This window comes from Staurois parvus, unplaced genomic scaffold (assembly GCF_062004578.1).
Source record: "Staurois parvus isolate SC_StPar_1 unplaced genomic scaffold, SC_StPar_1.0 ptg000145l, whole genome shotgun sequence".
Classification (NCBI taxonomy): Eukaryota; Metazoa; Chordata; class Amphibia; order Anura; family Ranidae; genus Staurois; species Staurois parvus.
The window spans coordinates 16,324,278-16,347,088 of record NW_028317941.1 but is presented as its reverse complement, the minus strand read 5'-3'; the positions used below and the strand labels follow the sequence as shown (position 1 = coordinate 16,347,088).

At 41.5% G+C, this 22,811-nt stretch overlaps 1 protein-coding gene across 1 annotated transcript in view; it reads right to left on the bottom strand.

Moving 5' to 3' along the window:
• CLCN4 (Cl-/H+ antiporter 4) overlaps positions 1–22,811 on the bottom strand; it is a 97,763-nt gene that overhangs the window by 63,097 nt on the left and 11,855 nt on the right. Inside the window, exon 3 of the mRNA XM_089673899.1 lies at positions 1,528–1,679. Within this exon, the coding sequence (XP_089530025.1) occupies positions 1,528–1,671 (144 nt within the window). The 5' untranslated portion in view covers positions 1,672–1,679. The remainder of the gene's footprint in view (positions 1–1,527; positions 1,680–22,811) is intronic.

Below are 22,811 nucleotides of genomic sequence, written 5' to 3'. Positions count from 1 at the left end.
TATTATTACTCATATTTCCATCAACAAACTATAGCCTCCTCAGCCAATCAAACTTGGACCAAAATACTTATCATTTGAAATGCATTTCCCCAGCAGCTGCTATTGTTTCCCATGGTAATGGAAACACCAGGTGTTTCTCCTAAATACATATGGTGAGGTGTCCATACAAGACCATTATGTATTAGGCAGCCATTTAACTCCTTTGTTTCATTGTTTAAATATGTAAAGTGTTTCTAAATCAAAGAGCACAAATGTTATGTTTTGTAGCTTACCAGTCCTTAGATGTGGTGGCTGCATTATTTTTCTTTTTTCCAGGCTCCTTCTATTCTCCTTCTATTCTATTCTCCTTCATGTTCACCTGGTGATCCTGCTAGTAACACACTTCTAGTCCTGGGATGATAAGACTCACTAACTGTACTGTATACAGTATATGGCAGAGCAGAATTGTCACCCTGGGACAGAAAGTGTGTTAGAACACCTCCACCTCTCATCGTCTCAATAACATAGGAGGAGATGTTTTGTAGTACACACAGAGAACTGGGAAGGACTAATAACACTGCTTGAAGCCATACTGCGGAAAGGAGAGGAAGTTCTGAGCTCACTGTATTTGTGGCAGAACCAACACGTGTTATTTTCACTTATCAAACAGATAAATAGTAAAACACTTTTATACCACACCAGGGCCAATAATAAAAATGAACTGTTAAATTTTACATGCCCTGTAAGGATTGCAGTGATTTGAAATGCTTAGACTGTTATACTCACACATGAATAGATGTATAGCTAGAGTCTATGTGGGGGGCCACAAGACTTTTTTGCATAGAAGCCTTGAGTCTTGAAAGGCCACTAAACAGGAAACTAAACATTTAGTGATATGCTGTATGAACATTGCCAGTATTGATACACAGTATCACGTTAGTCTTCTTATCTCAACCTCAGGATAAAACTGGGTACCGTAAAGTAGTTTTTATTCCAGCTACATACTGTATGTGTATCTCGTCTAATTTGCTAACAATGGTTCCACTTATAGGCAGCTATTCTTGTGCTCAACATTCCAATCGATTCCATTATCAACTGGTGATTTTCTTTTATTATGATCCCTCTGTATAAAATTAATTGCTCTTGTGATGGTGTAGTGCAGCCTTTTCAAACCTTTTCAACACAGGGAAACCCTTGAAATAACTTCCCGGTCTCAGGGAATCACCTGCTAAAAATTATTATATCTACAACCCATGATACTCACATGACCTGTGGTCATTGGAAAGAATTGGAAAGATCAATGGTGTCAGTGGGAACTTACAGTAAGTTTCCACTGACACCATTGATCTTTCCAATTCTTTCCAATGACCACAGGTGTAAGCTGCAGTCTTCCCTGTGAGCATCACATGGGTTGTGAGAATCATCACTCTGGAAACCTCTGGAGGAACCCTAGACTTTCATGGAACCTGGTTGAGAAACCCTGGTGTGTTATTATCAGTTTTCAGTGCAGAGTAATAAAAGTCAGATATGAAGATCTGGTTCTCTTACTTTTCTATGCCTATCTGTGTCCCGTGACTTCTCCCTTAACCAGTCAATAGTATGGAAGTCCTCATATGTCCCAACATCTGGAATTGGCTCATCAAGGAAATCCATGAGGTTGCTGGAACCATTTATCTCTCCAGTATTAACCATATTGGCTTCTACAATCAAAAAGCATTCACATTATTAAAACAGCCTTATATAAACAATGCATTCTTCAGATTGGGTTGTACTGTCATTGTATATATAACATAATTTTATTTTGGTTTATATACAGCTTTTGATGTCTAATTAATTGCATACAATCTAGCCTATAAAAATTTTGTTGATTCATTGAAAACTTAAGACTGAGTAAAAAAAAAAAAAATAATTATATATATGTGGATTTCCACACCCTAAGCTCCTCAAATGACCGAATCCTGCGTGAAACCGGATTGATCAGATGATGGAGTTGAAATATCCAACTAATTGGCCAAGAGTTCATCTGTGGGTAAGACAGAGTATCTGGGAGCTCCGGATTATACAAAGCATTCAACAATGGAGACCACATGGACAATAACTGCTGGGATTTCCCACAGGCTGACCATATTTTGAGGGTGAATTTCATAGATTCAAGCATGGGGGGGATAGGGGTAATGCATAATGAAAAGAGTGTAGCAATGAACATGTGTGAATCGGATAAATATATCCTAATTCAATCTCTGTCCATCTGTTCTGGGGTTGTTGGGTGAACCATGATAGCGTTTGTCTCAAATGAGTGTCTAAATAGTATTTGGTAATATCCGGTACCCCTAGGCCTCCCTGTTTTTTTGGAGTCAGAAAAACCGTTCTTGCTATTCAAGGCTTTCTGCCATGCTAAATAAATCTAAAAAATGCTTGTTGTAAAGTTTGCAGTTGAGTATTGCCACTGGGAATGTTTCAAAAAGGTAAAGTAACTTTGGCAAGATAGACATTTTTAACACATTAACCCTACCCTATAATATCTCAATTATGCGGACCGAGTGGCTATTCTCAATTCTTTCTGCAACTGCCGATCCCTGCAAATAGATGGTCACAAATTACTCCTATTTGCTGATTATTCGCAAGAGGTTTTCCGCAAACATAAGGCCTTTCAGCAAATATGTGCCACGCTATACCAAGGGGGTTACAAGTTCACCCTGGCGTATCCGGCTACTCTCCGCTTCTCTACACCCTCTGGTGATACAAAGTCTTTCGTCCACCCAGAAGAAGCCACTCAATATCTACAAGATTCTTTGGCGGACACAGACGCTGTAACGTCTCCCCACCATCCCACCTGACACTCGGGCCCTAGAGATCAACAAAGCCCCCCGCAAAGATCCACCGAAACACCAATGCATTAACTTTGCCTCCTCCAAATCTCGCCAATCCTGAGTTGAAGCAGCCATACAGGTGCTATATGAATAGCTCCTCACATTGATCTACCTGCTCCACTCATTTACATATAAGTCTTCTAGGCCTTTAGATATTTCCTCTATTTGAGTCCATGGTTAGATCTAATTGCTGCTAGATAGTGATAACACTCTTGGTTTTGTGGTTACTTAGTTGTCACTCTTATAATTTATACATGCATTTATTATGACACCTCTTTTCTGTGCCTTGCCTCGACCAAAAGTTCCGCTTTGGCCGCTCGATTTGTTGAATCCACTCCCCCTCGGTGCTACCAAATAGGTCAGGGGGCTATGCTCCTCTGTCCTCTCAACAACTCCAATGAGCCCCTGTTACAGATCATTTATTCTGCTACTACCCGGATATGCTGGTGGTAGCATAGGGACAGCATGCAGATATATGTGAAGTACAGTATATTGCTATGGTTTTCTGTTTATTTTGCCAATCAGTTAGGCCCCAGTTGGGCCATCCTGCTCTACTCTCTCTCTTTCCCTTATTACTTTCCTTCATCACATTACTCTGGAGACTTTTCCCCTCCCCGGGAGTTAATCATACTCCATCAGAGACGGGGTGGTGACGGGCGGTTAGATTGTTCCACTCAGCAAACCTGTAAGTCTATCTCGGTACACATCACCTTTCATGTGACATAATGATACGTATTTTATCCTGGAATGTCAAGGGCTTGAGATCACCACATAAATGTATGGCGATACGTCGTCATCTCCGCAGACTCAGAGCAGATATAGCACTACTCCAAGAAACACATCTAGGTCAAACCGACTTTGCTCGTATGAAGAAACTCTGGGTAGGGCACGTCATAGGCTCCCCCTTACTAAACAATAAAGCAGGAGCCCTTATGCTGATACACAAAAGACTCACTCCCGAAATACTTTCAGTAAACACTGACGAAGCAGGCAGATTCCTAGCAATACATCTTAAAGTAGGGTCTCAATCCCTGGTCCTCACCAACACATATGCCCCAAACTCACCATCTAAACAGTTTTTCCAGGACTTGTCTTCAAGACTGGCTGGCTACATCTATCTCCCTTTAGTAGTTGGAGGGGATTTCAACTCATTCATGAACGCCCTTGCAGACAAGTCAAAGTCACTGGATCTTAACCATCGTTCATCCTCGGAATCCTATTCTACACACACTGTTATCTACTTTTGCGGAAGCAATGCAATTAACAGATATTTGGCGCTTGGCCCATCCAGTGGGGAAGGAATTCACCTTCTTTTCTCCGGTACATCACTCGCTTTCTGGAATAGATTATTTTTTCTGCAATTCCATTGCAACGCAATACACTTCATCTTCAGAAAATACACGATATTGCTATCTCGGATCATTCTCCCATCTCCATTTCTCTCAATTATCTTAATAACACACAACAACTCAAAATGTGGCGCTTTCCTTCCTTCTTAGCAAATAATCAGGAGCTGCTACAACAACTCCAAGACACATGGGCGGACTTCCAGTTCACTAATGCAGCTCATCTATCTAACCCAAATCTATTCTGGGAAACGGGTAAGGCGGTCTTATGTGGTAAAATCATCGCTTTTACATCTGCCTACAAGAAAAAGCTCACTCTCAAATACACAGAAGATAATAATCGACTCCAACTGACTCAAAAAAATTTGGCGGAATCCAACACACATGAACACAGGAAAGCCTGGCTAGATGCAAAACATCACTTCGAAATATGGGCAACAGCCCAAGAATCTATGCACAAATCCTATCTAGATTTACAGTACCATAAATTTGGCAACAAACCTGGTAAATTGCTAGGCCGCTTGTGCCATAAACCGTTTACTCATACACACTTCACCTCCCTCAAAGACTCCCAGGGCATACTAAAACACCATATTGCAAAATTTATATGCTAAACTTTATGGATCCGAACCCATTGATCATTCACAGGCTATCTCCTTCCTAGACGGTATTGCTCTTCCCCAAATTGACCCCGTAGCACTCCAATCCCTCAATGCTCCTATCTCACAATCCGACATTCACTCTGCCATAAAAGCCCTAGCAAGTGGTAAAGCTCCCGGCCCAGACGGATACACTTCCAAATTTTATAAACTCATGGATACAACCCTTTCTCAAACCCTATAATCAGTGTACTGTTCAATACAAGAAGGGGGAGCGTACCTTCCGTCAGCCTTCCGAGCACATATAAAACTAATAGCAAAAAAACACAAGGACCCATCTGAACCGGGTTCCTATAGACCAATTTCCCTTCTAAATCTAGACGCCATAATTCTCTCAAAAATTATAGCAAATCGTTTAGCCATCATCTTGCCTTCCATCATCCACCCTTCTCAAGCAGGCTTCATACAGGGTCTCTCTGCCACTTCAAACATCCGCAAAGTACTAGCTGTATTAAGCCATGCAAAAACCAATCCTCTCCAGGATATAGCGATAATTTCCCTTGACGCCAAAAAGGCCTTTGATAATGTTAATTTTCAGTGGCTACAGATGATTTTACATAGATTCGGACCTTTCACTCATTTAGTCCAAGTTATGTACTCGGCTCCCATGGCACAGGTGATTGCTGCAGGGCACATATCTCCCCCTATAAAACTTCATAAAGGAACAAGACAAGGCTGCCCCCTATCCCCCTTGCTCTTCAACCTGGCACTATCCCTCTACTGCTTAAACATACGGACATAATTAGATTAAACAAGGCGATCTCCAACTTTTTACGAAAAGGTCGCCGTTTACGCATTGCCCTGCAGAAGCTATATCTGCCTAGATGTGAGGGAGGAATTGGTCTTCCAAATATCAGAGTATACAATCTTTCCTGCATTCTACGAGTATGTATAGATTGGCTGACCAACTCCTCTAACTACTCTAATCTACAATTAGAATCTGCCATGGTTCACCCTTTTGATCTCACTGCCCTTCTACATTCAAACCCTAACTCACTCCCACCACACTTAAAATATAATCCACTCATACGAGATACCCTTATCACGTGGAGGCAAATCAGACACAAACTAAGGGTATCCCCATGGGTCTCTCACTTCCTCCCCATTCACCACAATACTGCTTTCCCCGTCCCGCAACAACACGCAGCATACGATCTATGGTTTGCACAGGACCTCAAATTAGTAAGCCAATTATATGACATTGCTTCTGGCTCTCCTCTGTCCTTTCCTCAGATCTCAACTTCCTTCAATCTACCTCCTCACCATTTTCTATACGTCTTATAAGTATGTAACTATGTGAATACGATAACACTAGTTAAAGCTGGCCGCTTCCGTTCATCGTTCATAGATACCTTAGTCAGGATTCGAAAATATAAGATATCTAACATCTATGGACCGTTAAATCTGCATTATATACAACCTCTAGAGTCATCCTCTACCAACTCTCCCTGGATTAGAGACTTTGATAACACATTTTCAACTAATCAACTCCTCACTGGTTTCAACAATACCTGCGCTTTCAACACCAATGAGTTCTGGTGGGAGCAACAACTTAGCTAATGCATCATGCCTATATGCCATGCTTATATGTCCGTGGGAATCCTTCAGTTTCTACCTGCCCTCTATGTGGTCACTATAAACCCTCGTTAAAACACAGATTTTGGACTTGCCAACTCATATTTATTTTCTGGACCCAACTACTCAGCTAAATTGATTCCATTACTTCTCTTCAATTACCAATGGACCCCCTACCTCTTCTCTTTGGCAATCTGGAACTGCCTCTGCCAAGAGATAGCCCGCTTCAGCTTGCCACACTCCGTGCCACAAAACCATGGCTGTCCTCTTGCCTGATGGTCGCAAGAAGAGCTATACTGAAAAAATGGGTCTCCAACAGCCCTCCAAATATCTCAGATGTCAAGACAGATCTCAATGCCCTTCTTCGTCTGGATCAGCTCAACTTTCTAACCTCCTCTCATCAGCATAGAGAGGAGCATTATAATCGAAAATGGAGACGCTATATACAACAGTCCTTTCCGACCTCAGAGCAACAGTTATTACTTCATGACTCTTCTGTTATGATTCAACCTGGAAACAGGATCCAATAATCCGACTATATCATATTGATCCATTTTGTCTCAAGTCCACATGACTATGTATCATAGGCATACAAGGCTCTTTTGTTGCTGCGCTCTTAAAACTCCTAGCCAGCCAAACTAAATTTCCATCTAACTATTTTTTCTTTTTTTTTCTTCACCGTCTCCTTTATACTCTAATCCCTTCTCTAATTTCCTATACATTATCCTTTCCCACCCCTAACAGTGTGGCCTTACAAAACCTACAGTACCTTTGCTATTTTCCCCACTGCCGCTGAAATAGTATGGGACAAACTCTGCAGAAGACCATGTAACTTATCATCCAGAATGTCTGCTGTAAGATAGGGGATAGAAGAAGGGGGAGATAGAGCAGTATGATGAGTTACCTCCGCCTCATGACCTGTCGGATCATCTGGTTCTGCTGCTGGGATTGTGTGTTCACTCGTGGCCGGGGATGCGGCTCGTTACACATATTTATCCATATGTGTAGACCGCAAATGTTTGGTGGATAATGGATGGTATTTCTGATGCCCATGGGGATCTGCAAGTGATACAGAGTCCGCTACCTGTTCTCCTCTGCTGTAAGTAACTGATGCTGCTCCGGAAGGGCTGGAAGAGAGAGCGGTGAAGCGGAGCAAGGTCAAGGTGCGACTGCCATCTTCAGCCTATCGCGCATGCTCCCCTCTAAGATTAGTTTTGAACTTTCCTCCTGTTATTTTGAGGTGATGTTCTCATGTTCTTGATCTTCACTTCATGTCAAAAATACTGCCCACCTGAACCTTAATCACCCCCTTGGTGATTTAAAGGTTTCAGTCATGTTCTCCCCTTTCCCTTCCCCTATCACTTCCAATCCCAGAATGCTTCAGTTTTGTAGAAAAGAAGTCCTGGACATACTGTATATTACTCATCTACCAATCCAGAGATAGCCTGGTCTTTGGTGTCAAGCAAGTCAGTTCTTCTAGAGACTGACCTGATTTGTACCAGAATGTTGTGTTGTAGATGTCTAAAGGGGAATTGAGCAAATTGAGTTGTCTCAAAGGAGAGTCAGAGAAGATCAGAAGTGGAGGGTCAGACTTTTTTTTTCTTTGGGGATGAAAAACTTTGGCTTGAGCTATATTCAGGATGACACCCAGATACATCAAGCGATGTGACCGTTCCAGCACTGATTCTGCATCACAGCACTGGACTCTCTGCATCACATTTTCAGTCAGAATTGATGCCGACTGTTCCATCAATAGAAGATGCAGCATAGTAAGGCTAGTACAGGTGCCAATACCTTGATGATAGTGTTGAGCACCCACAGAAAAACAGAGGTAGTGATTATTGTGCTGAAAAAATAGGGACATCAGGTTTGCACATGGAGGGGGGCTATAGCAGACCTGGTGAACTCAAAGGAAGACATTTACAGCCCTCAGATTAAAATGGGGTGGATGCCTTTCAGTTTTGGGACAGTGAAAGGGTTGAAGTAAAAGCCCTGAATCCTTTCCTCCATTGGAATGACAGAGATATCTCCTTGGCTCAAAAGATCCACAGATGTGGCATGGAGATCTGCTAGTCTGTATGGAGATACAGGCATGCTGGATAACAAGATGCAGGGAGGGTGGAGAGAGCAGATCTTTTGCTTGTAGTTTTTTGTACCGTCTTTATTCAGGCACTTGAGATGCTTGCTTACCAATTGTCCACAAAGGCCAGCACATGTCGAGTCGAGGTGTCCCTTCATGCCAAAAGGGACTTATCTTCAGGTTTGGTGGATTTAGATGCCTAAAGTTTGCGACTCACCTGGGCCCCTGGCTTGGGCCTAGTTTTGGTGGTTGAAACCCGTGAGTAATGAAATTAACTCTTCTTGTCCTCAGAGCGAAGGCTTGGGCTTCTTCAGGTGAGGCGAAAACAATGATTTGGAACAGGCAGCTTTAGGGGACAGGTCATGCAGCTGGGAGGTGATGGAGTGATGCAGTATCAGTTGTGATGAATTATCAGATACAAAATATTATAAACAGCTCTATTTTGGGTACTAGGATCTGCACTGGTCTGTTGTGAAATCCTGGTTCTATTTTGTGACTTTCAGCTGCTCATGTTTATTACAGATAGCCTCCATCAGCTGTAAATGAAACAATATGCCCCCTGGATTACAGTCCTGCATAATTAACCACTAAAGCTATCACAGATTATGCCCTACTCTAGCGCTTTAAACATACTGAAAGCAAAAGAAGGTGTCACAGGATAAGGCAGCAACAACCCTGGCACTACTACTAGGCTGATGGAGGCTTTCCATATACTATCTGTAATATACATGAACAGCTGGCAGCAACATAAGAAACCATGATTGTACAACAGACTAGTGCAGGTCCTACTACACAAAACAGAGCAGCTTATACAGTAATAACCTGTGTCTGGTCATTCACCACAACTGGTAGAGCATCATTATTCATACAGTACCACTATTCTGCTGAATGTCTTATACTTGCCTCTTTTAAAAGGGATCGTTCATACTATAATGGAGGTGCGTTGGAGTTCTACAACTCTCACTGGACGAAATACCAAAGTCAGGTCATAGGGGGTCAGATACAGCATAGTTTGTCAATAGCTACGTTTAACTGGCCTTAGAAATGTTCTACTGCTTTACCTGTTAAGATTTGCAGATAACAGTTGCACGTGCTAGCAGTGTATATATGACATTATAGCCCACTGAGGGCTTATTAAGAACAGCTGCTATGAACATGGTGGTCATGGGGTTCTGGGATCTGTTCCAACCCTGGCCTTATCTGGATGCAATTTCGATGTCCCACCTGTGTCTGTGATGTTTACTACAGGTGCTCTGGTTTCCTCCGACAGGCCACAAACAGGGTAATTGCCTTCCGCTAAGGTTTGCCTTATAAAGTGTGCACGTGTGCTCCCTAATGTGTGAGGATAATGGATTTTAATGTCCTCTGGGACAATGATCTCTTTAAAACACAAAGGAATATGTCAGCTCTGTATAAATAATTATTAATGATGTGGCCATAAATACACTTTTGTATGAACAAAGTTCCAAACAATGTTCAGGAGAGTTCAGCTAGATGTATGAAATTATTTTGGTGGTACATCTTTACATCTTTGCTACTACAAAAGCTATTACCCATTTTAAAAAGAAGAACTCCATATGCACTATATATACAGTTGTGTTCAAAATAATAGCAGTCAGACATCACTAACCTGATCAATCACTATTTTTGGAAGAAATGATATTTCTACATGGCAAATAATTTACTAGCAGGTGTAGTAGAGTAATAGAAATCCAAAAGACCCAACAGTCATGACATGCATGCTGCTGATTCTGTGTAATTGAATCACTAATTGAAAGGGGCATGTTCAAAATAATAGCAGTGTGGAGTTCTATTAGTGAGGTCATTCATTCTTTGAAAAACTGGTGGCTATTATTGCCCTTATTTAAGGAAGGAAGGCAGCAAAAGTTGTACATGCTGGTTACAGTGCATTTCTCTCTGAAATTCTGAGGAAAATGGGTCGTTCCAGACATTGTTCAGAAGAACAGCGTACCTTGATTAAAATGTTGATTGGAGAGGGGAAAACATACAAAGAAGTGCAGAAAATGATAGGCTGCTCAGCTAAAATGATCGCAAATGCTTTAAAATGGCAACCAAAACCTGAAAGACATGGAATAAAGCGAAAAACTACCATTCGAATGGATAGCAGAATAGCCAATATGGCAAGGACTCAGCCAACAATCAGCTCCAGAAAGATCAAAAAAGGTCTAAAGTTACCTGTGAGTACTGTTACAATTAGAAGACGCCTATGTGAAGCCAAGATATCTGCAAGAAGCCCCCAGAAAGTCCCACTGTTGAAAAAAAGACATGTGCTAAAGAGGTTACAATTTGCCAAAGAGCACATTGACTGGCCTAAAGAGAAATGGCGCAACATTTTGTGGACTGATGAAAGTAAGATTGTTCTTTTTGGGTCTAGTGGCCGGAGACAGTTGTCAGATGACCCCCAAACACTGAATTCAAGCCACATTACACTGTGAAGACAGTGAAGCATGGTTGCGCACGCATCATGATATGGGGATGTTTCTCATACTACGGTGTTGGGCCTATTTATCGCATACCAGGGATCATGGATCAGTTTGAATACATCAGAATACTTGAAGAGGTCATGCTGCCTTATGCTGAAGAGGAAATGCCCTTGAAATGGGTGTTCCAACAAGACAATGACCCCAAACACACCAGTAAACGTGCAACATCTTGGTTCCAGACCAACAAGATTGATGTTATGGAGTGGCCAGCCCAATCCCCGGATCTTAATCCAATAGAAAACTTGTGGGGTGACATCAAAAATGCAGTTTCTGAGGCAAAACCAAGAAATAGAGAAGAACTGTGGAATGTAGTCCAATCATCCTGGGCTGGAATACCTGTTCACAGGTGCCAGAAGCTGGTTGACTCCATGCAACACAGATGTACAGCAGTTCTCAGAAACAGTGCTTATACAACTAAATATTAATTAAGCGATTCAAAGGAAAGCAAAATCTTCAAAGTTTTTCAGTTTATATAGTGAATGTTTGAGTTTTTAAAGAAGAATACAAACACTGCTATTTTTTTTTAACAATCTAATATTCACTTTTCTTCAATTTTTTTTAGAGGAACAACACAAATTTGATATATTTTTCTTCATGTTTTGATTTGGAATAGAATGTGTAGTGTTCCCAATGCATTTGTGTGTATGGAAATAAAAGCTATTAGAAGGATTTTGAGCTTTATTCACTTTTTTCAACACACTGCTATTATTTTGAACACAACTGTATATATATATATATATATATATATATATATATACAGTGGGGCAAAAAAGTATTTAGTCAGCCACCAACTGTGCACGTTCTCCCACTTAAAAAGATGAGAGAGGCCTGTAATTGGCATCATAGGTAGACATCAACTATGAGAGACAAAATGAGAAAAAAAATCCAGACAATCACATTGGCTGATTTGGAAAGAATTTATTTGCAAATTATGGTGGAAAATAAGTATTTGGTCACCTACAAACAAGCAAGATTTCTGGCTCTCACAGACCTGTACCTTCTTCTTTAAGAGGCTCCTCTGTCCTGCACTCATTACCTGTATCAATGGCACCTGTTTGAACTTGTTATCAATATAAAAGACAACCTCAACTCACAACTCCACAACCTCAAACAGTCACACTCTGAACTCCACTATGGTGAAGACCAAAGAACTGTCGAAGGACACCAGAAACAAAATTGTAGACCTGTACCAGGCTGGGAAGACTGAATCTGCAATAGGCAAGCAGCTTGGTGTGAACAAATCAACTGTGGGAGCAATAATTAGAAAATGGAAGACATACAAGACCAATGATAATCTCCCTCGGTTTGGGGCTCCACGCAAGATCTCACCCCGTGGGGTCAAAATGATCACAAGAACGGTGAGCAAAAATCCCAGAACCACACGGGGGGACCTAGTGAATGACCTGCAGAGAGCTGGGACCAACGTAACAAAGGCTACCATCAGTAACACACTACGCCGCCAGGGACTCAGATCCTGCAGTGCCAGACGTGTCCCCCTACTTAAGCCAGTACATGTCCGGGCCTGTCTGAAGTTTGCTGGAGAGCATTTGGATGATCCAGAAGAGGATTGGGAGAATGTCATATGGTCAGATGAAACCAAAATAGAATTGTTTGGTAGAAACACAACTCGTTGTGTTTGGAGGAGAGAGAATGCTGAGTTGCATCCAAAGAACACCATACCTACTGTGAAGCATGGGGGTGGCAACATCATGCTTTGGGGCTGTTTCTCCGCAAAGGGACCAGGACGACTGATCCATGTACAGGACAGAATGAATGGGGCCATGTATCGTGAGATTTTGAGTGCAAACCTCCTTCCATCAGCAAGGGCATTGAAGATGAATTGTGGCTGGGTCTTCCAACATGACAATGATCCCAAACATACCGCCCGGGCAACGAAGGAGTGGCTTCGTAAGAAGCATTTCAAGGTCCTGGAGTGGCCTAGCCAGTCTCCAGATCTCAACCTTTGACCTTTGGAGGGAGTTGAAAGTCCATGTTGACAGCCCCAAAACATCACTGCTCTAGAGGAGATCTGCATGGAGGAATGGGCCAACATGCCAGCAACAGTGTGTGCCAACCTTGTGAAGACTTACAGGAAACATTTGACCTCTGTCATTGCCAACAAAGGATATATAACAAAGTATTGAGATGAACTTTTGATATTGACCAAATACTTATTTTCCACCATAATTTGCAAATAAATATTTTCCAAATCAGCCGATGTGATTGTCTGGATTTTTTTTCTCATTTTGTCTCTCATAGTTGAGGTCTACCTATGATGCCAATTACAGGCCTCTCTCATCTTTTTAAGTGGGAGAACTTGCACAATTGGTGGCTGACTAAATACTTATTTTCCCCACTGTACATTTATATATATATATATATATATATATATATATATATATATATAACTGTGCTATCTGCAAAACGATTTTTAACACAGCCATTCTTGTGATTTTCCACACACCCTACCTAAAAATCATAGCTAGGTTGGTTGCCTTTCTATTCACCATTGATGTTACAGTGGAACTTTAGTCAGAAAATGAAGTCCTGCTAGATCACTTCAGGCTGGCCCCTTTTGCAGGTGTAGCTATGTACAACATTTAGGCTCCATGTACACTGGCTTAAAAAACCACCAGTGCTCTTAGCAGGAAAAAAAACTCTAATTTTGAGTGTTTTTTGTACTAGCATTTAAGAGTGTTTAGCAGCATTTAGTAGCATTTAGCACTTTTTTCTGCCACAAAAACACTCTAAAAAATGCAAAACAGAAGGATTTTTTCAGCCTTTAACAACTTGCCCTCCAGAGGATTTACCCCCCTTCATGAATGTAGACACCCCAAAGAATGTGATAAGGGGCATGGTGAGGATTTTACAGATATCATTTTTGTCACAGGGTTTTGAAAATGAAAAAATACATTTTTGCTTTTATTCCTTGTTTTCCAAAAACATGTGGCAACAAATGAGATCTGCAAAACACTCACCGTGCCTCTTAGCAAATACCTTGGAGTGTCTACTTTCCAAAATACATTTTTGCTTTTATTCTTTGTTTTCCAAAAACATGTGGCAACAAATGAGATCTGCAAAACACTCACCATGCCTCTTAGCAAATACCTTGGAGTGCCTACTTTCCAAAAAGGAGTCATTTGGAGGGGTTGCTCCTATTATCCTGGCATTTCAGGGCCAACATTAGACGACATCTCCCACCACAGAGAGAGAGGTCAGAATGTTGGAAATCACAGAGGAGGCGTGTGACCATCTCAGGTGAGGCACCTCAGAAATTGTGCAGCACACTAGCCAGAGAGGGAGAGCCCCATTCATCATCCCTTCAAAGAGTTAACCCCTGGAGACTGTTCTTCTTGGATGTGGTGAGCAGCTGCTAACAAGTGACATGTCAGTCCTTAAGAGCGCTCCACCGATTCACTAACACAGGCCTGTGCAACACATAGACTCACGCAGTGTTACAATCCTACAGAATACAAGTGAATTTGGGACTGAGCCTAAAGAGATGTCAGTTTATCTGGGGACATATTGCTGCTATAGTTGCAGGGGGTTAATACTGATCTATAGCTATACTGGTATATACATATATACATATTGTGTATATTGATGTTATTGTGCCAAATTTAGAAGGTTTGTGTATTCAGTGCATTTAACTGCTATTTTCCAAGGTAATTTGCAGTCTATTTGCAGAATTTTACCTGTCTTATTAAGCCTGTTCTAAAACTTCGCACAAGGTGTACTGTGGATCCAATATATATGGTTTATCACTGAAGTAGGACAGAAGTGCCCATTAATTCCAGCGGCTCCTTCGGGGGTGAGCGCTACAATGAGTAGGGGAAAAAATGTCAGTGGCCTCCACATATAAAACCATTTTTGTTTTGGGGTTGTCTCATTGTAGACCATCTAGTGCACCTGTTCATTTAATTAACACCAAAGCAGCTGAAACTGATGAACAACCCCCTCTGCTACTTAACTGACCAGATCAATAGCCCAGGAATTTAATTGATTTGATGCTATACTCTGATTAAAAAGTGTTCCTTTAATTTTTTGAGCAGTGTATATATATATATATATATATATACACAGACACACAAAGTGGCCGGTGAGTGTATATCGTACTTACCTGCTCTGTGCAGTGGTTTTGCACACAGCAGCCCCAATCCTCTTAGGCACCCTACTGGCACTCCTTCCCTTTTACAAGTGCCTCCATAGCAAGCTGCTTGCTATGGGGGCACTGGTGCATGCTCGCTCCTGAGCTCTGTTTTATGTGTTCACAAGACAGATAGAGCTGTGGATCGGCCCCACAACCACTCTCTCCACATTGGCTCACTGACAGTGATTGACAGCTATGGAAGCCAATGGCTCCCGCTGCTGTGTCTCAGTCAATGAGGAGAGAGGGACCCAGGATAGCCAAGGCTCCCATGCACAATACTGGATCACTGCATCTAATGCATGAAGGTAAAAAAATCTTCAGGATTTACAACCACTTTAACTACTAAATAAATAAAATAACTGTAATATCACTGATTCAAAGGAATATCCATGATATCATACCACTATTTTATATCTAATGTTACACACCTGGAGAACCAAGGCTTAATCCCATGAAGTCAGCATAACCAGACAAACCAGGGTACATGAGAACATTCCATACGAGATAAGGCAAAGCAAGAAAGGAGGAGTTCCTTACCCTAAGACAGCTGATAGAGCTGAGGACCAAGCTAAACACACATCCATCAGCAAAGAGGAGGTGCCCCTGGAAGCTTAGTCTAAGGGAAAACATGCTGAAATATCCTGCCTATCATGGAGTCTAGAGATGCTGTGTCTTGACTTCTCAGATCCAACAATGCATCAAAGTCCATAGAGTAACAGTCAGGAGAGTTATCAGGACAAGGAAAAATATTTACCTTGGTTAAACCAGTCGAAGAAAGATTGCCAGAAAGGTCTACCCCCTTGAGTTGGAAAAACAAACTCAGACCCTGGTGTGCAGATCCCCCAGAGCCATTCCCTGCTGCTACAAGATGATCCTGCACCAGGAGATCAGCTTGTTCGGTATGCAAATAGTCCAGAGTATACAGGAGGTCATGTCATGTGACTGCCGTTGTGTACGGTCTCAGGCTTATGTATAGGAGGAGGAGATTCACAGCAGCCAATTCCTAGGGCACCTTGCAACCAGGAGAGGGAGCTTATCCTACCTTAACACACTGGGCAAGAAGGCTCTCTGGACCTAGAAGCATATCACTGCATCCAAGGCTGATGTTCTACTTGAGAGGGATGACCTATACGTTTGGCTGATCCATATGCCTGGCTGATTACCTGGATAAATAATTGCATACATGCGCATTTTTAATGCGCGGTCGGTGAGTGCGCATTTTATCTATATGGTTCCAGTCACTTATCTAATGCTGAGGAGGTCTTCACAGCACTCTTGCTTGCAACCATTTTACACTGCATAAAGAACTCTAATGAACTTTTATTTACTTATCTATTTGTATATCAGTATTACAGCGCTGCACTATATTATTTATTATTCATGTTATGAGGTCTAGTGATTCCTTGGAGTGTTCCAGCAGCTGATTTATGAGCGCTCGCTTTACCCATCCCATAGTCCAGAGTATCACAGAGCTTCCCCCACACATCCTTCACCTGCAATGCAGGATCAGAAGATGTACCCAAATATCTGGATCTCGCCCTCATGTCCAGAAGCAGCCAGTTGGGAGAAACTGGTCTTCTAAACTGCACATTTGAGGTGAACATAGAAGACAGGACTGGAACACAAAGTTGCTTTCAAATTAGAATCCAAAATACTTTATAAAGTTTCCAGCACTGCTTTCTGGTGATATAAGATCCACTCCAATCTTAGAGATGATTGGACCATCAGGAAGCCATGGTTCAGTAGGGCCCATGTTGACTCTTTTCTTCACAAGAGGCCATGAAAGGTCATTGTGTAAATACTGGTACAGCACCCTGGAGAAAAACTGAGATGAAGGGGTATGTCCGAACAGATAGAACCCTAGAAGGATGGTCATCAGTAAATATTTTTCCTGATTGACCACGAAGGTCAGAGGGTCTCTCTGAGAGGGAACAGGGGTGGTAGATTGGATGGATGTAAAAATATTAGACTTATATGTGTCTAAAGAGCCAAAAGTCTGCTCTTTAAAAAGAGAAAAGGGTAGGTTGGGATACAGCTCCAAAGACAAAGCTTGGCAAGGATCTTTAGGTCCAGGGAACCCCAATGGAATAGAGGCAGGTCTGTCAATCTGTGCGTTGGCACTGGAAGGTAGAAGGTGAGAGGCTGTTAACAAAGCTACACTTAAATTCCTTAAAAAAAACTATCCAAGGGTTCTCAAGGATTAACAAATCCCCCCCCCCCCCATCCTCTTAGAAAAGTGGGCACACACCTTTATGCTAATGAAGGCTTCATTAGAGTTTAAAAAGCTTATTACAGCTGATATTGTGGGTGGCTGGAGAATCAAGCTTGGGTAAGCACTTCTTGGCCGCAATGTTTGCATCCCAGCACTTTAACCAGAGTGCTCTGCACAATTGTATGGACAGCAGACCCATACAGGAGACAGTATGAGATGGTTCCAATAGGCCATTGCAGCAGAAGTGTAACATTTCAGATATCTGCCCCACATGCTCAATCAGGTAAGGATCCACTGCCACAAGGGGGAGATCCTTTTTGAGGGAATTAGATCATTAGCCATTAGCGGAAAATAGGTAGACTCTTTGAATGTTAGGATTTACTCTACTGTCCTAGTGGTTTCCCTTTTAAGGTTGGTCACTGGCAAATCCATAGTGGGTGTACCCCACTTTTCACCAAACTCATTCCCAAACTCAAACAAATCCAGCAAAGGCTTAGAGGTGTCCATAACCTATCAGGGTGCTTCCAAGATGGGGTGTAATAGGGAGGTGTTTTCCATTGTAAGAGCGCAGAAAGACCTGAGAATGGGGACGGCAGGCTGATCCTGTAGATGCAGAGTAGAAGGTAACACATCATTAAGATTCCAAAATAGTTTCTTTTAAACCTGGGCCAATAGCAGAAAACTGTGATTCTTCAAAAATAGTCTCAACTGGGACAGACTGAAGTGAAGTAACTCTGAATCCATGCCAGAAATGGTCACTGTGACTGATGGGTGCCTCTAAGGCTGAGGATGGATAAGCAATAGACTCTGATGGGACTTAGGTTCTCTGTGGTCAGAAACAGAGCAAACATCCTGAAAACCATTAGAAGAGTGCACGCCTGAGTCACCCTTTGCAATTAGACCGTCTCATCTGTGTTTAGAAACAGACATGTCTCGTCTGTTTGGCACTAATGGAACCAAACTCAGGGAATGAGACAAGGCTTCATGTACCTGCAAAACCCAGACATCTGTCAGCTGGTGAGACTTGATTGGCCAGAGGTGACCAAAAGTCATTTTAGACTGGCAGTAAGAATGAACCAATGATCAGAGTTCCACATGGCTCTTTGCAAAGCAGGAGTGGTAGGGGAGAGATGCTTCCACAATGCTAAATGACATAGAGAGAGCATCATGCGGATGACATCAGCGCTCAGTCCCTCAGCCTTAAAGTATATGTAAACCCTCACCTGATAGAACAACCCATTCAGTTTAAAATAGAAATGAAAGGCAAACATTTGTGTTTAGATATAAAAAAAACATTAAAAATATATGTTTTTCCACCTTTTTTATGAGTAATCACATACCCTCTGTTCTCAGCTGCATAGACAGGTGAGGGTAGAGAAACAGCAGAACACTGACCTTCCCAGTGTGTCTGTGCATGTCAGCAGACGTTTAACCATTGGAAGAGAGTATTATGAGTTCCTATCAGAGCTAGAGAACTGACCATGCGCTACTCTCATGCCTAGTACGGTCAGTTTTTAATAGGAAAGCAAAGGGATTGGCCAGAACTCCAGGTATTTCACACAAAGGAAGCAATACAAAGAGAACAAGATGGTACAGCAGGACAATATCAGGAAAATGAAATGTTGGGTTGACATATTCTTTAACCCTTCCCACAATAGAGACCAACAGAAAGCTGGAACTGAAAAGGTACCCTGTAATCCTAACAATAAACTAGCTCCTGGTGCTCAGCCTGATCAGCCTACTCACAGAGTAATTATTCAGAGGCAGAATAAGCCCTGAGGGTGACATGTTAGCAGAACCTGGTCTGGAAAGCATTCTTTGCAAAACCTAGTGCCTGAAGGTCACTTTCAGGCTAGCACCAAAACATCCACTCCAGCAGGGTCTGGTCACAGCATTTGGAAAGCCAAGCTGAGGATAGTTTATTCTTTCTGTATAGCTGCAATTATAGAGGCCAGTTCTAGAAGTGATGTAGAGAAAAATCTTGATTGAAAAGAAAATTGAGGAAGTAAACGCTAGCAACAATATAATAGTCTTTTCCCACCAAAGCGTCCATCCTCCAAGAACACTAACAATAAACTAAGGCATGCTGGTTGTAAGGGGTTATGCTTGGCTGGTCTTTTAATTTTTTGACATGTCATTGTCCAATCCTCCTGTCAGTATAACTCAATGGCAAATACTTCCCATGTCCATCAATAGGCAAGAAAGAAAGGAGAGTTGTAACCTGTACTACTGTTCAATTGAAAAGTTGAAAAATAAATTTCAATGTAATATCTAGCTGGAAAATTTTAATTGAATTATATTTGACTGATCATCTGAGCTCACCTAGGGGGTCTGAGATGAACGCATGTGGTAACATATTTCAGAATTTGTTGCCACAAAGGGTATTGGATGAGAACACTAGTGAAACAGACAATTTCACATAACTGAAAAACACTGAATTCTGTTATAATTTAGGCCAAAATAAATCAAAAGGCTAAGAGGGTAAATACACAAGCTTAATACATATAAGGGCCTGCCTCAATAGACTTTTGTTCTCATACAAACTGCTCTTCTCCTCATAAAAGTCAGTAGGAATACAAAAACAGTTCGAAGCAGGTTGATAAAGCTTAGAAAGAGGTCAAATGCAGGTCAGAAGGAGGGGAACTGCAGGTCAAATTCTCCTTTCAGTGAACTCTGAGGCTCGGTTTATACCAGTGTGACTACAAAGTCGCACGATTTCCAGTGCGACTTAGGAGTGTGACTTTCATGAAACGTTTACACTTTATGGCACTCAAGTCACATCAACGTAGTGCAGGATCCTTTTTTGAAGCAGCTGAGACTAGATTAGAATGGGTGTCATTGAAATAAATGGGTTGCAAACTGTCATGTGACTTAAGGTGTCCAACTTGCACAAGTGTGAACTAAGCATTTAGGATCTCAAAAATCATCTCAAACTGACTTGAAATGCAACTGGATTGCAGCTGAAAGTATGCTGCATTTGCCCATCAGCACAAGCCCAAGACCCCTCAGTACAGACTCTAAATAACCATAAGAATAGAGGCTTAAAAAGTAATTGGTATCGCTAGAAGTACAAAGTTTGCCCAATAACCAAAAAAGCCTGCAACAAAAAACCGTGAATAAAGAAATCACAAGAAAAGTGGTTACATACAGGACAATGCGATATTCAAATAATCATCAAAATATGCTTTTATTAGTGAACTGTATAAGCAAGGTGCAATGCACTAACTGTTGGATATTGAGTAGAATCCCCATCCATCCACTTCGTCAAGTAATGACAGTATGATGTTCCTCAAATTGCTCGATTCCATGCCCAGCAGCCGCCAGCTTCGGGAGCCCCAATGGTCAGGCTCCGCTTCCTAGAGGGTACACATGGTGACTGGTGAGCGGCAATAGTAAGCATGGTGCTCCGTGTCCCCACCTAGACTGGATGCGTGGTGCTGATGAGTGCGACCAGCCGTGACGTTACTGGTGTGTGACGTCAACGCGTTTGCCTATGGCCGTATCTTACTCAACTTCGTCAGGACCAAAAGTCATACTGTCATTTCTTGACCGAGTGGGTGGATGGGGATCCTACTCCATATCCAACAGTTGGTGCATTGCACCTTGCTTATACAGTTCACTAAGGAATATCACATTATCTCCATCTAAAAGGTAGTGAGTGACATTGTGGCCTAAATCTGACAGATAACTGGATTTGCATGCAGGCAGGGCTCTGCCATTCAAGTCCTAGGCCTCATGGAATTTCTTTATCTCAGGATAGTGAATTTTCCATATATTCAGCTGTCTGCCAACTGCCATTTGTCTACATATTGCTGCTGGACTATACATCTCCAAGGATCTTTATTCTATATCCATTGCCTTGTGAAGGCTTATTAGTCAATACTGCATTTATACTTGAGGACTGTGTCTTCTGGCCACAACTACTGATCTATGGTTTACTATTACCAGGATTACACCAGTGCCTTTAATTGTCACTCATTGAAATACGCATCTATGTGGGGAATGTATCCAGATACATGGTCACATTATTTAAGTTCCCATTGCATTTTCCAGTTGGGCTCCTATTTCCATTTTCCTGTGAGTCGTTGCCCCTGCAGCATAGCATTACTTATGGCCTAGCCATGATGTCTCTCTTTTTTATCTTTTAGTTTTAAGGTTGCTCTGTGTATTGTCTTAAATTGAGATGATGGCTTTTTGCAGTCTTGACCCTATTGTCTTCCATGTACAATTTTGCTAATAAAAGCATATTTTGATGATTATTGAGTATCGCATTGTCCTTTATGTAACCGCTTTTCTTGTGAATTCTTTATTCACGTTTTTTTGTTACAGACTCTAAACCTGTTGTTTGGACTGAAAAAAAAAAATGAAACAAACACACTTGCTTTCTTGCTGGATCAAATTATCATGCACCCACCAGCTCTTTTCACTTTAAATTCATTTTTAAAGCCCTATACCAGTCCAAACTGTTTTTAACCCTTGAACAGAGTAAAGAATCTCTTATTTTTTCTGTATGCCCCTATTGAGGAGATTACTGTTATTATTTGTTCCGTAACTGATGTAACGCTTTCACTCCAGGCAAATGTGTTTAATTTAGTTTTGGATAGCCCATGGAAAAGGTAACAATTCTGTCACATTTTAATCTCTGTCTATGACTCCATTGGGGTGTTTTTGGTATAAATGACTGAGCACCTTCTCTTAACTGAAATGAATACATAATTGAATGTGGGATGAATATTTGAATAGTTCAAATTCTCCCTGCAAGTGGTATGCATTGACTTGTGATTGAAAATCAATATGTTTTAAATCACTGTGTTATACACTGATGCCTATAAATATAAGAGTGTATTAGGATATTATATATGCTAGCTGCCCCCCATAAAGTGTGAAATCACTCTTATAGTGTAATAGGTTTAATAAAATTAAGTTCCATATAAACATCAAGAATGCACGCACATTTATTGGTGTGTATCAGTGCCGAGGATTGGGCACCAACAAATGTGAGTGCATTATGGAAATTAATTTTATTAAACCTATAGTATACTACACTATAAGAGTTCTCTTTTCTGGCTTATGTGGACCTGAAACTGTAGATTAATTCGGAGAATATAAAGAAGAAATCTTCTGTGAGCATAAACCCTGGTGACACAAAGCGCTATTTACCGTCTTTTAATTAAGGGGTCATGGAGGGTGGGTGAGTGCAATATATTGGCACTTGGTGGCGGAGCACTAAGAGGTTTTGCAAGAAGATACAGTATATAGAAGAGTACTTTTGGCACTAAATTAGGAGTGGGACTTTTGAACATTTATTATTTTTCACATATAGCTATTGTTTTTTTTGTGGTGAAATGTAACTACTGGGTGAACTTATATTTATGTATGTGAAGCGCTGGACCTTCATTCAGTTAATGGGGTGTTTTTCCCTTCCTTGCTGTCCCT